The sequence below is a fragment of the Centroberyx affinis genome, unplaced genomic scaffold (genome assembly GCF_046629955.1).
Source record: "Centroberyx affinis isolate AG114_WGS23_722 - 3 ecotype Tasmania unplaced genomic scaffold, CSIRO-AGI_Caff_v1 ptg000392l_1, whole genome shotgun sequence".
NCBI classification, from domain to species: Eukaryota; Metazoa; Chordata; class Actinopteri; order Beryciformes; family Berycidae; genus Centroberyx; species Centroberyx affinis.
Window position 1 is genome coordinate 402,091 of NW_027279060.1, and position 16,261 is coordinate 418,351.

The 16,261-nt window shown below is 41.2% G+C and overlaps 1 protein-coding gene across 2 annotated transcripts in view; it reads left to right on the top strand.

The window, feature by feature from the left end:
• The window catches only part of LOC139641632 (dynein axonemal heavy chain 11), a 42,200-nt gene that overhangs the window by 22,982 nt on the left and 2,957 nt on the right, over positions 1-16,261 (top strand). For both annotated transcript variants that reach the window (XM_071516136.1, XM_071516135.1), the window contains exons 55-76: positions 509-670; positions 2,235-2,468; positions 2,769-2,915; positions 3,023-3,136; positions 3,272-3,415; positions 4,420-4,602; positions 4,730-4,831; positions 4,939-5,073; positions 6,409-6,582; positions 6,728-6,963; positions 7,081-7,203; positions 10,612-10,816; positions 10,994-11,158; positions 11,387-11,527; positions 11,849-12,019; positions 12,474-12,596; positions 12,751-12,944; positions 13,041-13,189; positions 13,267-13,394; positions 13,747-13,974; positions 14,090-14,281; positions 15,376-15,495. In XM_071516136.1, the coding sequence (XP_071372237.1) occupies positions 509-670; positions 2,235-2,468; positions 2,769-2,915; positions 3,023-3,136; positions 3,272-3,415; positions 4,420-4,602; positions 4,730-4,831; positions 4,939-5,073; positions 6,409-6,582; positions 6,728-6,963; positions 7,081-7,203; positions 10,612-10,816; positions 10,994-11,158; positions 11,387-11,527; positions 11,849-12,019; positions 12,474-12,596; positions 12,751-12,944; positions 13,041-13,189; positions 13,267-13,394; positions 13,747-13,974; positions 14,090-14,281; positions 15,376-15,495 (3,570 nt within the window). The remainder of the gene's footprint in view (positions 1-508; positions 671-2,234; positions 2,469-2,768; positions 2,916-3,022; positions 3,137-3,271; positions 3,416-4,419; positions 4,603-4,729; positions 4,832-4,938; positions 5,074-6,408; positions 6,583-6,727; positions 6,964-7,080; positions 7,204-10,611; positions 10,817-10,993; positions 11,159-11,386; positions 11,528-11,848; positions 12,020-12,473; positions 12,597-12,750; positions 12,945-13,040; positions 13,190-13,266; positions 13,395-13,746; positions 13,975-14,089; positions 14,282-15,375; positions 15,496-16,261) is intronic.

Here is a 16,261-nt window from a genome sequence, read left to right on the forward strand (position 1 = left end):
ACTGATTTTCACGACAATATATTGATGAGAAAATCTTTAAACTGTAAAACCAAAGACACAGCTGTTATGAAATATCTTTGACAAGCTGAACGAACAGACCCAGACAAACAGGGGGGTTAAAAGGAAGGAAATTCTTGTCCCAGTGCACATGTATGCGGTCCAGCTAATCTTTGCGCCAGGGCCTCTGGTAGCGTCACCGTCTGCTCCAGCCAACTGGGAATGTGGCTGCCTGTCCGCATGCCAGGGAGATGAAAGTGGGGGGATAGAAGGCTGCCAGTTTCCCTCTCTTTGATTGGAGGATGGGTTTCCCTTTTGGATGCATCTGCCATATCTACAGCCTGTGCAGTATATTTGGATTTGCTTATGTGCCCTTGGCTGTACATCTTCTCATGCCTGTGTTTGTGTATGGGCATGCATGCACATATTTGCATATTTTGTATGCATGTGTGTGTATGCAGAAGCTTGTGTAAGTGTGTGACTCATCCTCTTCCTGCTTCCTTCTCTGTAGGTGGTGCTGTGTTTGTCTCCTGTGGGCAGTGCCCTCCGTGTTAGGGCCCGTCGATTCCCGGCACTGGTCCATTGCACCACCATCAACTGGTTCCATGCTTGGACCTCAGAGGCCCTGCAGTCTGTTAGCTACAGGTTCATCCAAGAGATTGAAGGCATTGAGGTGAGGCCTTTGAAACCAAGTACTTCTCTTCATCTCACTTTCTCCCCCGTCCTGATAGTCAAATCCTGCACAGCAGATGTGCTAATAATAATACTGTAAGTAAGAATACTAGCTGTCAGGGATGTATCCATGGGTTTGACATATCTTCCCTATATTTGCCATGTGCTCTATAATGAGACTTTTCCAGACTCGGTTAGACTTTTAATGAACACCTTCTAATTACTACAGTGCAGCTGGATTAACTTCTCCATAGATCCCTCATCATTAGTTCTCTACTGAGGTGCTGACAAATCGCTGAACACATGCCTGGAGACTCCAGTGAGTGCAGGCATATCATTGTTTTCCCTCATGGCAGTGGAACGATCACAACCCAGGATCATTTATGTTAATGAGAGAAGAGTGATTAATAAGCACATAACGACCCTCTCAGGAGGCACAGCTGTCACAACCAGGAAGTGTCATCACATATGTGAACATGGGCCAGACTATTACTTTCCGGTGTGTAATTATGTGTGTGTGTGTGTGTGTAGTAGTGCTTGAGCAGTAGCAGCAGCAGCAACAGCAGAACTGACTGTAGTAGAAGTAGGAGGAAGAGGAGGAGTCGAGTAATGGTAGTAGCAGAGCAGGAAGAGTAGTAATAAAGTAGTAATAGTAGTAGTAATAAGAGTAATAGTAGGAGTAGGGGTGGGACTCATAGTAGTAAAATAAAACATGCCATTTTTGTGCATGTAAAAAAGCTAAAGAAAGACATGCTTTGCTTTACTTCGTGCGCATGAATAACACATACCAATTGGAAATGCATCCTATGTGAGAAGTTGAAACATATGATCACAATTTGTGAGGCATTGTATCTAAAGACATCGATATGGTACACCAATCTCTGATTGTTTATCTTCTTAAAGAGGCAGGGAAACAAGAAATGAAATGGTCATTTGTTTTAAGTTAGAAATGCACAACCCACTAATAGCTGATACACAAGGCCAATCAATGAGAACTTCTCTCGCGTCTCAACTGAACATAACATGCTTTGTCAAAAAGCATTATGTCAGATCTTAATTAATAATGATTTTTTCCTACTGGCTCCTTGATCATTAACAATGGCTTTTTGTGAGTTATGGTCAGGTTTGATCCTTGTATTCTCTGCTCATTTGTTTTTGCATTAATTGATCGCTAACAGTATGATTAATGGAGGCTCTGTGTCATTGAGCACCATATGATAAATACCTAGCCGGAATATGGTACAACAGCCTCTATACACAGTGTGGAGAAAGTTGGAGGACATGAGGGATAATGTAAACAGTGTGCATGCTTTACAAGCTGCACGTCAGTGGCCTAAACACATTATTTTCACAGTGGTTTCAAAGCCTAATCATTCCTGCTAGCTGCACCTAAATTTCAGATTGAGTAAGTCAGGGCCAGCCAAGTAAGATGGCAAAACTTGTAGATGAATTCAAAATTTATGAAGATAATATTTCAGCCCCCATCAGCTTGGGGATGTTAAACTCTACTCAATCCAGTTCGCCCTGTGCGCCCCTCTCCCCCCCTTCTCTGCTTATTTTTACAGCCTGCCGTCCAGGAATCCATCAGTCTTTTCATGGCCTACGTTCACACCAGTGTCAACCAGGCAAGTGAAAAATACCAGCGCAATGAGAAGAGGTACAATTACACCACCCCCAAGAGCTTTCTCCAGCAAATCACCCTGTACAGGAACCTTCTGGGGAAGAGCCGGGCTCAGCTCCAGCACAAGATGAACCGGCTTGACAGCGGCCTTCAGAAGCTTCAAACCACTGCCACTCAGGTAAACATCTCCATTATATACTGTAGGTGGTTAATATTGGGGTTTACAAGGTTGAGGGAGGTTAGCAGTGGTTTTAGTCCCAGAATTGTGTAGTGTGTTTGTTTTTCCGTAACATTGAATAAATGCTGAAATGCCCTCTGTGTAAATCGTAATTTAATTTTTTTGCCACTGAGGACTGACAATTTAACATTCTATTTCTTCTCCTGTTTCTTCATTTTAAGTGGCTTCATATCATGATGCACATAGATATATATTTGAATTATGTGAAGTATGTGTCATCATGTTTTTTCTCTGTTTTAGGTTGAGGATCTAAAAGCCAAACTGGCATCCCAAGAAGCTGAGCTGACCCTTAAAAACCAGAACACTGAAGCTCTGATCACAAAGATTGGACTCCAGACTGAGAGGGTCAGCTGCAAGAGAGAGGCTGCAGACGTAGAGGCTCAAAAGGTTCCTATCACACACAGTGGTGGTTAGAGATCTAGTGGATCTAGTACAGTAGTGCTCATATTGCACATTTTGCCATGTAATTCACTATGATTGTTGTTTTTGTGCAGGTTGCTGTCATCCAGGCAGAAGTCTCAGTGAAACAGAAGGACTGTGAGAAAGACCTAGCCAAGGCAGAGCCATCACTGGCAGCTGCCACAGCAGCACTGGACACCCTCAACAAGGTGCTTCATCTTGTCAAGCTGTGCAATATCCCACAAATTTGCAATCATTCCAGACCTTATCATTTTCAAGTCCTGTCAGATGGAGGTGGACAAAAAAGGCTTATATTTTGTAATGTTTATGATTCTTCTATTCAGGTGAATCTGACTGAGTTGAAGACCTTTCCCAACCCTCCAGCAGCAGTGATCAATGTGGCAGCAGCTGTGATGGTTCTGCTAGCTCCCCGTGGCCGAGTGCCCAAGGAGCGGAGCTGGAAGGCGGCGCGGGCCTTCATGGGCAAGGTTAAGCTGTCATCATGTCAATCACATCTGCCTGATTAATGCCAATCTAATTTGTGTGTGGGCCTTGACCCTGGCCCTGCCCAGCGTCTCTCCCATGCTCACATTACAGCTGGATGGCTCCATGAATATGCTCACTTACGAGGGGAGCAACTGTGTGTCTGCCCATTCCTGAACCTCTAGCCACTGTTATCCTACTCTGTGCCTTAAAGGGACAGTTTTGTTTTTTTAAGAAGCCTATCCAATTTATCGTGAAATGGGAGTTCATTCAATCCATCCCAAAAGTATTTTACCATTATTTTTAGTTTTTTAATTAGTTGTTGAGAAGCAGCTGTGTTTAGCATTTTTAGGCTAGTGGCATTCAATCAGAAAAATCTTATCTTCTTCTTATCATCTTATGTGATTTTCAAAGATGTGTGTTGAACCATTGAACTGCATTAGCATTGCCACTAAATATTTTCTCAATAACCATCAACACTGGTGTAAGTGCATTTGGATGGACTGAGATTACTCCTTGTTTATGATGAATCAAATGCAAAAACTTCAACCATCCATTTAAAATACTTATATGCAGGATTTTATATTTATATTTTTACATGTATATCCAATTGCTCTCATCCAACGTGCAGTAAGTGTAAAGCTATCATGATTTGTGCAATAATGCATGCAATTCAATATTACTTTACAGTGTCTGCGAGGGATGAACTGATATCACTTACCAATGCCAATGCCAAGAACTAAACTTTAAGTATTATCCTATACTGAGTACCAATTCAGTGCATTAATTTAATTTAACAACATAGTGTTTAGATCTTGTTTGGGGTTACTCAAAAAAGAGATTTTTCACTTTTCTTTATTAGAGAGATCTAATAAAGTAAAAACAGCAGAACATTGCTTTGATTTCTAATATGTTCCATGTTGCTGTTGTCATCAGATTCTATTAATGGGGAAATTCTTGATAAAAGCACCTGATTTTAGACACTAATATCTGCATTTCCCTCTGTCAGGTGGATGACTTCCTGCAGGCCCTGGTGTCATATGACAAGGAGAATATCCCTGACTCCTGTCTGAGTGTGGTGAAACAGGAGTATCTGAGAAACCCAGAGTTCCACCCTGATCTAGTTAGAACCAAGTCTACAGCCGCAGCTGGACTTTGTGCCTGGACCATTAACATTGTCAGATACTATGAGGTCAGTTTGAAAGCTATCACAGACTCAAACAAGTTGTAATTATTATAAATTGTATATATAATAAAAACAATTCACTTCATGAAGCACTGATTGTCATTTTTGATCATTTTATCTCCTTGTTTGCTAGGTTTACTGTGAGGTCACTCCTAAGAGGCAAGCATTATCGCAAGCTAATGCAGAACTGGAAACAGCAACAGCCAAACTGTTGGCAGTTCAAAAGAAATTGATGGTAAGTTGAATGTTATTATTATACTTAATTAAGTTACTTGGTCTATGACCCAAAATTCCAGAATGGCTTCTTTACTCTGCATTGTTTCCTTTGGTTTGTTTCTCCAGGACCTGGATGCAAGCCTCCAGCATCTCACAGTTCAGTTTGAAAGAGCTACAGCTGAGAAGATCAGTTGTCAGGAGGAGGTGACCCGCACCAACCACACCATAGAGCTGGCCAACCGACTGGTCAAGGGCTTGGAGGTAAACAGGGAAAGAGGGAGAGAGAAGGGTTGGTGGTGCCACTGGGGCTGACCTGGCGCAGGGCAAACTGTCATTTTGCCGGAGGCATGCATGGAGAGGTGCTAGTAATCGAATTGCATCAGTAATCTGGACTAGAAGTTGTTATGTCCTGGCAAAATAGCCTGGCAGTTGTGTGAGTAGCTCAGGCAAAGGGAGATTTTACAGTCTGGCTCAGCAGCATATTGGGGACTTGCGAGACAGGTAGAGAGGGCTGGACCACAGAAAACGCATGGCTGAACTGGGCAACGGGCTGGCTGAATGGTTTCCAAGTGGAGAAGGGAAGAGAGATGGCGAGAAGGCTACACTAACAGTGCACTCAGTCTGTGCAACAGACTGGTTGTGTGTGTGTGTGTGTGTGTATGTGTGTGTGTGTGTGTGTGTGTGTGTGCTCATGAATTTGCACAATCTGTAGTTTTTCCTAAGAATTTTAACAGTCCTATCTCTATCATTATTTTCCTCAAATTGAAAAATTGCAAAAGAGATGTGGGTTATTACATATTAGTTTTGCCTAAAAATTAGGCAGCATTCTCTTTTGCTTTCAGGTTCAAGCCCTTATCAGGCTAGAGTATCTATTATCTTTATGGTTGCTAATATGAAATAAAAGATGGCCATTTCAGTGGCCGTTTTGTAAGTTCGACTTTCTTATTCCAGAAAATAAATGTGGTTTGCATGGAACAGCTTGGCTTTTAAGCATATCAAGATAAATGTTTTGTCTTTATGGCATTGACCTGGAAGCAATAGTGTTCAGACTAATAAATCAGGCCGTCTATATTTAATCATTAACTTACCTCAAAGCCTCAACAGCTGTTGGAAATTAACAATGTCTCACCCCAGACTGAGTGATATTACAGGCAATCCATAATGCATTAGAGTAAAATTATAGTGATTTTTAACTGTCTGAGAATTTATTATGTGACATATTCTAGATCCACAGCCCCTTGTAAGAAAATGCCATGCATGATTTATTGTTGTAGGGCTGTCACAGTCATAGTATTGAAGGTTTAAATGAATGCTAAATTGATGCTGAGTGAATCTACAGCCAAACTTTCAAAGCCATTTTAAGGGAATGGCAGTTTTATACTTTACTGCTTACATCTTCTTAGTTTGCACAATAAATGGAGTGGAAAGTCACTAATTTCCACGTACAGTAGATTCATATTTAGTTCTTTGGCTTGAACTCTCTTGAGGTGGGCTGGAAGCTTTCTACTTTTTAATGTAGTTTATTTACTCCCATGTCTTGTCACTATCACAGATACTGGAATGCATTAACATTTTTAATCTTTGTGTGCCCTACAGTCGGAGAAGGAACGCTGGTCTCAGGCAGTGGTTCAGTATGAGGAGCAACAGAAGACCCTGTGTGGCGATGTCCTTCTCACTTCAGCATTCGTCTCCTACATGGGTTACTTCACCAGGCAATACCGCATGGAGCTGCTCAGCAACACATGGATCCCTTTCCTTCAGAGTCAAAAGGTAAAGTCAGTTTTGTAACAGACTTCATGTTTATAACTAGATGGTTAGAGGGTGTAACTCCTCTTTCTCTACAAACATTCACTCTAGGATCTGTGTGTTTAAGAGCGCTGACCAGAGTGACATCATTTCTTGGTTTCTGTTCCAGGTCTCCATACCCCTGACAGACGGCCTGGACCCGATCCTCATGCTTACAGATGATGCCACCGTGGCTGCCTGGCATAACCAGGGCCTGCCAAACGATAGGATGTCCACCGAGAACGCTGCCATCCTGACCACCAGTGAGCGTTGGCCACTCATCATCGACCCGCAGCAGCAGGGCATCAAGTGGATCCGAAACCGGTGGGGGTCAGAGCTGAGGGTGGTGCAGCTTGGACAGAAAGGGTGAGAAGGGGCTATCTTCTGTTTGTAATCACAGCCACCTCTTTTAATTAGCATGGCATAAAAATGAGAATGTCAAACCATGTCTTTTTTTCACTGAATTCCTTTATTATCGAGTAGGTACCTAGATGTGATTGAACAAGCCCTAGCCTGTGGTGAAACAGTTCTGATGGAGAATCTAGCGGAGAAGGTTGATCCAGTCCTGGAGCCTCTACTGGGCAGAAACACTATCAAAAGAGGAAGGTCAGTACTGAAGCAGCAACATCACACTTTTATTGTCCTACTTGGAGAGATCAAGAATAAAAAATTCAAGGATGAAACATCAAACCAATATGCTTGAAGTCCAAACCTCAGCTCTAGTGAATACTCTGTTGTTTAAAAGCTATTTAGCATGGGGCTATTGCACACCAAAAACATTTTAAATCAATGCATGGTTTTTATATCCCTGTTGATACACAAGTCGATATGCCCACAACTTGTCCAAATGTGTCTGTGGTGTGAGACAATGGCAGTGGATTTGCCAGATGGTTGAATCTCACTGAGCGTTGAAACACCAGCAAGACATGACTGAATGCATTATTATTGCCCTCTCTTTAGATTATAGATGAATTTGCAGTGCGTGTTCTGAATCCCTGAGGCCAACATATTGATCCACCCCTCAAGGCTGGTGATAGATGTATATTTGTGTGCTCATATTCTTTATGTGTGATGAATATTGAACAGCTGAGCCTCAGTGTAAGCCCTGAATTGTGGGCTGCCACTGTTATGTATAAGGACTTTTCCTGTCTCCCACAAGGAGCTGGCACATAACACACACTAAACTCAATGGTCCTCCATCATTATGGCACACTCAATTCAAGCTAAATCTTCTGCAGAGGTCATTATACGTGTAGGTGATTTGTAGGCATTTGTCTGCATTCATTTATTTGTAAACAGAATAATCAATTGTTAAACATTAATGTATCTGCTTAACACTGACTATGATGACTGGCTGCATCTGGATTATCCCAAATTACATTCTTGCTAGTTTGCACATAGCCAGGCCATATATGGGCATGTGCTTTACTTTTTATCCTTTGGAAGTACCTATTTAGTGTGATTAAGCTTTGGATAAGTATATAAGTCTTCTACCTACCAGTTATGCGACCGGTGTTAGAATGTATATAAGAATGGCTCTAAAGATAAGCTTTTTGTGTTAAAATCTTCCTAGTGACAGGGATTATTACATTATACATATTGATATATTCAGTAAATTTAGCAATCCTTTCATCCGCTTTTTCAAATTCTGCACTTTTCATACACACAAAAACGTTAGGAGGAGTTTTGACTCACTTTGTTATAACATTCATACTTTTTAGTACTTTAGTATTTTCCTCTCAATAATCTGAAAATCATACTTTTTGCACATACAGTATATCAATAAAAAGTGGATCGAGCCAAATTAAATGTATACCCGTTTTATGAGATCATTGTTGTCCAGAAATATTTTTTACTGTTTGCAATTACTGATAAAGTGTGCCGGAAACAAAGCCGATATATTGGTGGTGAATGCACACTCCAGATTCCAGGCAGCATGTAATGTTGTTATTATGGCTAATAAAAGCATACTAGGTCTATCAAAAAAGGGTGTTAAACCAAAATCAGTCAAACCAAATTACTGTCATTAAATACTAATCATGCGATCTATGTCTGCAATCTAACACAAATTAAGACAATTGGGTGCTTTCACAAAAGAGCAATACAGTAACGAAATATGATCAGGTTTTTACATGGATAATGTTAGTCTAATATTTTCCTATTGAACAGGATTGGGACCTACTGGGTTACAGTTGAGATGTTAACATGACATCATTTAATTTGTAAGAAGAAGAATAAACTAGTTATATTTGTGTATTTTTCAGCTATTTGTCAATGCAAAGTCACTGTTTTGCATAGGCCTGGATTATTGGAGCAATTTGTTTTAATTTGTTTTTATTTTAATTTAAGTTTTAATTTTATTTTAAGCATACTGCTTGCTCTTTTCTAGTAGCGCCCTGCTTCACATTCACAGTCTACTGTTGGCCAGTGAGCAACTCTACTGAAGCAGTTGGTATTAAGAGCCTTGCTCAAGGGAACCTCGGCAGTAGTTGTTGAGGGAGGGGAAAGTGTTACTCATTTATTTTCTCCATCCATATTTGTCTGTTTCCCAAAGTCTGTGTCCCAAACCTCTAGGCTACTGCCGCTCAATATAATCCAGTCCCCAAATATATCCATAACAGTACCAATACCATAGTTGTTCTGTAATTATCTTTGTTCAATTACTAAGGCATTACCCTGTACTGGCAACATATTACATCCAGCGATTTTCATAAAATTGGGGTACTAACAGTAGAATAAATAGAAAAATGAAAATACCATATATTGACATTGTACTTTGACTTCCCCCTTAAAATGTTTACATCTTTCTTGTTCTGATCTATGTGTGACTATGAGTATTGAGCATCTTGCCGCGTGTTCATTGAGCTTCTTCTGAAGTCCTGTCTGTCGACACATAACAATTCATCATAGTAAATCTGATTATAAGTTTATCCCTTGTAGATGACCCACACACTTGTTTCTGTCGATGATTAATACAACCTGCTGGGGCAGCCATGATGGATCTGGTAGGGCTCCACAGCTGAAGTTCATTAATAATTGGAATGTTGTAGAGTGTGAAGTAATGAATACTAATTATTCCTTTCATGGCTGACGGAAGACTACAAGCCAATCCATCAGCAAGGACTTTAATTTGGTGGAGTAATGGTTCTATCAATAGTACATTAATTCTGGCTTGTGAAGATATAGAGTTGAACCAGACCCAGGCCATGAGGAACCTGTGCCGTAAAATTGGGGCCTTGCCTGACATCCAAGGGGTAATTAGAGAAAAATGAAAAGCCACCAGGTTCGTCAAGCCAGTGCTAATTTAATTGAAATGCAGGAACGGATAAATATTGGCTGCTATGGTGATAATCTTTCATATTTATTCAAGATTATTTGTCTAACAGTATAAGTTACATTTGGAGCCAGACTTGTTTTTTTTTTCTCTGTTAGAGTGACAATGTGTAGAAGTGTGAAGTGGATGAGCTCAGATGCATAAAGACAAAATAGGTTTTAGCATTTATTGTTTCAAGATGCAGAGAGTTTGCTCTAGTACAGTTTAAGGGCTCTAGAGGATCTGAAATCAGCTCCATCATTATCATCAAAGTCACATCAAAAGTTAAAATGGGATTTTATTTTAACTGTCTCTGAGATCACCTGCGCTGTATGAGTGATAGTGAATAGTTTTACTCATTTCTCACACGCACCTAATCTTTTCTGCATACTGTGTATCAATAAATATGTAATTCATATTCTCAATAGCTCCTGCTACTCATAAGATGTCACTCACTTCGAAAGTTAATCTGATACCCCATTGATGGAAATCCCCATCTATCTAACGACATAAACCACTAGAGCATGTTCTCCTCTTACATTCATTAACTTCATCATCAGTAAGTGACCTTTCAGTTAAAGGGACAAAATATAACAACAAAGCCATACAGTGGTTATTGGCCTGTGGCTAATGTAAACTAGTGACACAATGAAGGAAATCACCCACCAAGTGAAAAACACTGGCGTTCTCATGTAATCCAGGTACATTCGTATTGGGGGTAAGGAGTGTGAGTACAACAGTAACTTCCAGCTCATTCTCCACACCAAGCTGGCCAATCCCCATTTCCCACCTGAGCTCCAGGCCCAGACAACTCTCATCAACTTCACAGTGACTCCTGTGGGCCTGGAGGAGCAGCTGCTGGGACAGGTGGTGACCTGGGAGCGGCCTGACCTGGAGGCCCTAAAGGTAAGACTTCATCTCCAAACACAGTAGCATCAGTAATTTATAATTAGTGTATTTTCAGGAATATTTTACACATTGTGAAAGACTGTTAACCATACAACAAAGCATTTTGAAATAGACGTGTGATTCACCAGATAGAAAAATCCATTAGTCTGAATTGTTTTGTGCATGCTGCCCAAGCTGGAGCTCACCACACAGCAGAACCATTTCAAGATAGAGCTCAAGAGTTTGGAAGATGAGCTGCTGAGCCGCCTTTCTGCAGCCCATGGTAATTTTCTGGGTGATATTTCCCTGGTGGAACAACTTGAGAGCACCAAGACCACAGCTGCTCACATTCATTACAAGGTGAGGTTATTAGACCAACAGGGTCCCTTCAGTTGGCTGACTAGCTGAGTGCATGTTATTTTATTTTTCAAAGTGTCGCTCAAGTGTTTTTGAATGTCACACAACAGCAAGCGCCTCATTTTATTGCATTAGCTGCAAATGATGTGTAGTTAGGAATATGTGTAATGGGAGGGTTTTGGAGCATGACTGAGAGCGTAATAGCTCATTTTGTGCAATTGGAACACACAGGTGGTGGAGGCCAGAGAGAACGAGACAAAGATCAACGAGGCTCGAGAACTATACCGCCCAGCAGCTGAGAGAGCGTCACTCCTCTTCTTCATCATCAATGACCTCAGCAAGATTAACCCCATGTACCAGTTTTCTCTCAAGGTGAAACCTTTGCCCCTGAACTGCTCTCAGAGAACTCACACCATTATGGACAGTATTTCAGCAGATGCTTAAAGTCAACTTTGACCAATTTTCTGTTGGATTTTTAAATAGTGCAATTTGTAACTGTTGTATCTCTTAGTGATTATGCAGTTAGGCATAGCACTACCTGTACAAATCAGCATAAATTTGTGCTTACATACTAAAAATTTTGAGAGAGCTATTTATCCAGTGCAGGATTTGGGGTCGTGGCTGCATATTATGTTGATTAAAGGCAATAATATTCACTATTGGGACACTGTCCTCCCTTTGCTTGTGTTCCAGACCTTTAACGCAGTGTTTAACAAAGCAATGGAGCGAGCAGAGTGGGATGAGGATGTGAGGGCCAGAGTGCACACCCTAACTGAGGCCATCACCTATTCAGTATTCCTGTACACCAGCCAGGGCCTGTTTGAGAGAGACAAGTTAACCTTCTTGTCACATACCGCCTTCCAGGTGAGGGACTCAGGGCCGCCTCAAAGGTGGGGCCTCCTGTCATCCTCATCAATCAAAGTACTTTTCTGCCCCCACATTAACTTCAATTAAAAGCAGTCAGCAGGACCATACGCTGCTATTGATTACCTCTCACACCTAGCTTCATGACTGCTGTTCAGCCAGTTGGTTCTGACAGGGGGTGGGTTCTGATGGCATAATGCAATTATCTGTCATTGCACCAACTGTTTTCATCTTAGAAATTGTGGGGCTCTGAAGGCTGTCCTTCATATGGCTATTTCACATTCAGAAACACTTATTCAGCCAGATGCTCAGGCTGATGAGGTTGCCCAGTCCCTTTGCTGATGTGTTTTCTCACACTTGTGAATTAGATTGCGGAAATGATTGAAAAGAGATCAATACAATATACCAAGCTCTGATCACGTCATTACAAATCGCTCTTGTCCCTGCCCCTCAGATTCTGCTCAAACAGGGCCTGATTGATGCTCAGGAATTTGACTTTCTGCTGCGTTTCCCTGTGGAACCAAACAAAGTTAGTCCGATGTCCTTCCTCTCTCCGCAAGCCTGGGGGGCCATCAAGGTACAGTATGGCATAAGAGAAGCTATTAATGTAGGTGAAAAGACATAGTGAAAGCTTTTCAGTTAGCTTTCATTGCTGTTAGCTATCAGGTCATCACCACCTACCCTGTTCCAATGGTTAGGGAGGTCTGACAATTTCTGTTATCTGGATGTAGACAATTTCTACAATGGAGGAGTTCAGTGGGCTGGACAGAGACATGGAGAGCTCACCCAAGCGCTGGAGGAAGATAGTAGAATCCAAGTGTCCTGAGCAGGAGAGGCTTCCCCTGGACTGGAAGAATAAGAGCTCCCTCCAGAAGCTTATCATCCTGAGAGCGCTCCGCCCTGATAGGATGACCTATACACTTAGGCAAGTAAATCACCAATGTACACCTAGAAAAATATGTTACACCAACATTTATTAGTACTGTATATCACTAACCTTGTGAATAATACTGCCTGACAGGGACTTTGTGGAGGAGAGCATGGGAGCAAAATATGTCGAGGCTGCTGGGCTGGAATTTGAGAAGTCATTTGAGGAGAGTGGCCCCTCAACCCCGGTGTTCTTTATCCTCTCACCTGGAGTGGACCCGCTTAAAGATGTGGAGAAACTAGGTACTGTGCCCATCAGTGATATTTATACATATCACGTGGTATGAGTAAATATTCTGATGACTTCTTCTCTTGTGCAGGATTGAGGCTGGGATTCTCCATCAACCAGGGAACTGTGCACAATGTGTCCCTGGGCCAGGGCCAGGAGGAGGTAGCCGAGAGGACTTTGAGGAACGCCTCTCAGCTCGGACACTGGGTCATTCTACAGGTAGGAAGCAATACTCAGCGGTGGCTTGGTTACAATAGTGTCTTCAGGCTGCTGTTCCAGCCAGCCACTAATGCACCTAATTAAATTATCTCACCCCCTGAGCGAGGGAAACAAACTCAATTTGGTTCAATCAAAACCCTGATTGGCTAAATCAGCTCCATAAATGGATACTTTAAAGGGAAAAGCCTGCAGCCGCTTGACTCACTGGAGATTTTCTGATAATTTCAGAGCAAAGCAACACTTCCTCTTAGAATATACAGTAGTAGACACATTTTTGTATTTTCTTTTTAATTAGCATATCAATCGTAAATCCTGTGCTTTATTTAGTTTATAATATTTTTGATATTTTCAGAACGTACACCTGGTGGCTCGCTGGCTGCCCTCTCTGGATGCTCTTCTGGAGACAACCGGGGTGAACAGTCACCCCAACTACAGGGTGTTCATCAGCGGGGAACCAGCACCAAGCCCTGAGCAGCACATTATCCCCAGAGGCATATTGGAGAATGCCATCAAAATCACCAACGAGCCACCCACTGGCATGAACGCCAGTCTGCATGCAGCGCTCCACAACTTCAGTCAGGTGCAAGGAAAATGATTAAAAAACAATCTGTGTAGAAATGATTTACCCTTTATAAAAACTTGTTTTTTATATGCAACATACATGATAATCTCTCTCTCTTCCTCTCTCTCTTCAGGACACTCTGGAGATATGCTCCAGGGAGCAGGAATTCAACTCTCTGTTCTTCTCCCTCTGCTTCTTTCACGCCTGTGTTACCGAGCGGCGAAAATTTGGCCCCCAGGGCTGGAACCGTAACTACCCCTTCAACACTGGAGACCTCACCATCTCAGCCAATGTCTTGTACAACTACTTGGAGGCCAACACCAAAGTATTTTTAACACCATTGGTTTTTTTTTAATTATTATTATTATTATTTTTTTTTATCCAGGATAATAAATCAGCATTTAGTTTTTTTTTAATCTGTTTTTAATCTGTTTTGTTTTAATCATTACTGCCATGAGCCTTTTAAATTTATAAGGATTATAGTGATAGTGGTTGCAGCCAGTAGCAGTTGTGGTGCTGAATTACCCTACAGTGCCTCCAATTACTTAGCGAAATCTTTTGTTCCACTATTATTTGTGAAAAATGTTCGTTCCTATAATTTTTTTTTTCCAGTTTCTCCTCTCATGACTATGAACACCCAACCTATAATTTAGCTTTATCTCGGGAAGACAAAAAATCCATTCTTGGGGTGCTGCACCCCTCACAACTCCTAATGCATTTCTCTTAGCACTCCTATTACTCTGGTCACAACCAATTATGTCTGCTGGGTATTCTGCCCTCCAAAAACGAATGTCCTTCATTATGTTAACCAAACAGTAACCTGTATGTGCGTATACAGAGAATTCATTAGGAGGGCAATGAAGCGTTATCCTAAATGTAATTACATGCAGCCAGTGTGACAGTTCACAACGCTACATAAGTGATCACTGCAATTAGAGCTGATGAAGGAAGCAATTTGCAAAACAATACAGGTACAAATGATTGTGAACCTCCAGCTTTTGTAATTTGTTATGAATCACAGGTTCTTTTCTTCCTCCTTCACCCTCACGGATCATAATCTCCCGCTGAGGAAAAGACTCTTCAGTCATACATTAGATCAATGTGTGTAAAGAAACATAATTTTGTTCTATTTCCCCACCGCTATCATCATTAATAGAGCTTATTTAGGAAGAGATCACACTGTCACTGCTCTAAGTTTCAAGGGGGCAATAGTGTGATACTGAAGAATCCAATGGAAAAACGGCACTTAAACTGTTGAAAAGAAAAGTGTTTATGAAATTATTCTGAAATATATCCTGGAAATAATTTGCATGGCCTTTGTCTTTATAGAATGCGATGCTCCTGGTTATCTTGAGAGAACATATTTATTTCAGATATCTCTATCGATCTAGTCAAATTAGTCAATTGTACTCCATCCAGGTGCCTTGGGAGGACCTGTGCTACCTTTTTGGGGAGATCATGTATGGAGGACACATAACTGATGACTGGGACAGAAGACTGTGTCAAACTTATCTGCAAGAGTACATGCATCCAAAAATGGTGAGTAAAAGTTAATGCTGCCAGGTAAAAAAATGTATTCCTTTTCTCTCAGTTTGTTTTTCAGCATAACTATTGCACTAGAAATTCATTTTAAATTGTTTGATGGCATTAATTATAACATTTAAAAAAAAAACCAGTTTGTTTATGTTGAGAAAAGAAGAAGAAAATAATAATAATAGTAAAGAAAAATCATCCAAGGTTTCTGGGTATTGTTCTCAAGGTAAAGGGTGCCCTCTTGGGATATAAAGATAAACTGCAATATTGCACTTTACCTCATCATCACCACTGATTGTTCCACTCTGACAGAAAAGTTAAAGTGATTGCCTTTGATAATGTTACCTACTTGTGCACTGTACCAAATTCAGCTGCCAGCTGCTGCCTGGCACACCACTGCAGGCGCGGTGAGGTGATTATTTGGTGTGTGCTTTGCTTTTCTGTTCAGCGGGTGTTTACTTGATAGAAGCTCCAATTGGAATTCCTCTCTTTCACTCACACAGAAGTCTGATTACCCCTCTGCAAATTCACATTTACCAGCGAGCTATGCAGCCACTCTTTCTCCCAGAATGCTATTTGGCCCACAGACAATCAGCCATCAATCAATGTGTTTTGCTGTATGCTCAGCAACATTTGTGTTGTCCATCATATTGATTACCACCCAAATACAGATGCTAAAACACATAGGCTAAGCTTGAACTTCATTTGTAGATCTTTTCTTTTTCTTTGGTTGAGGGCGTTGGGGCAAATTGATAATATTTAACTTTTTTGC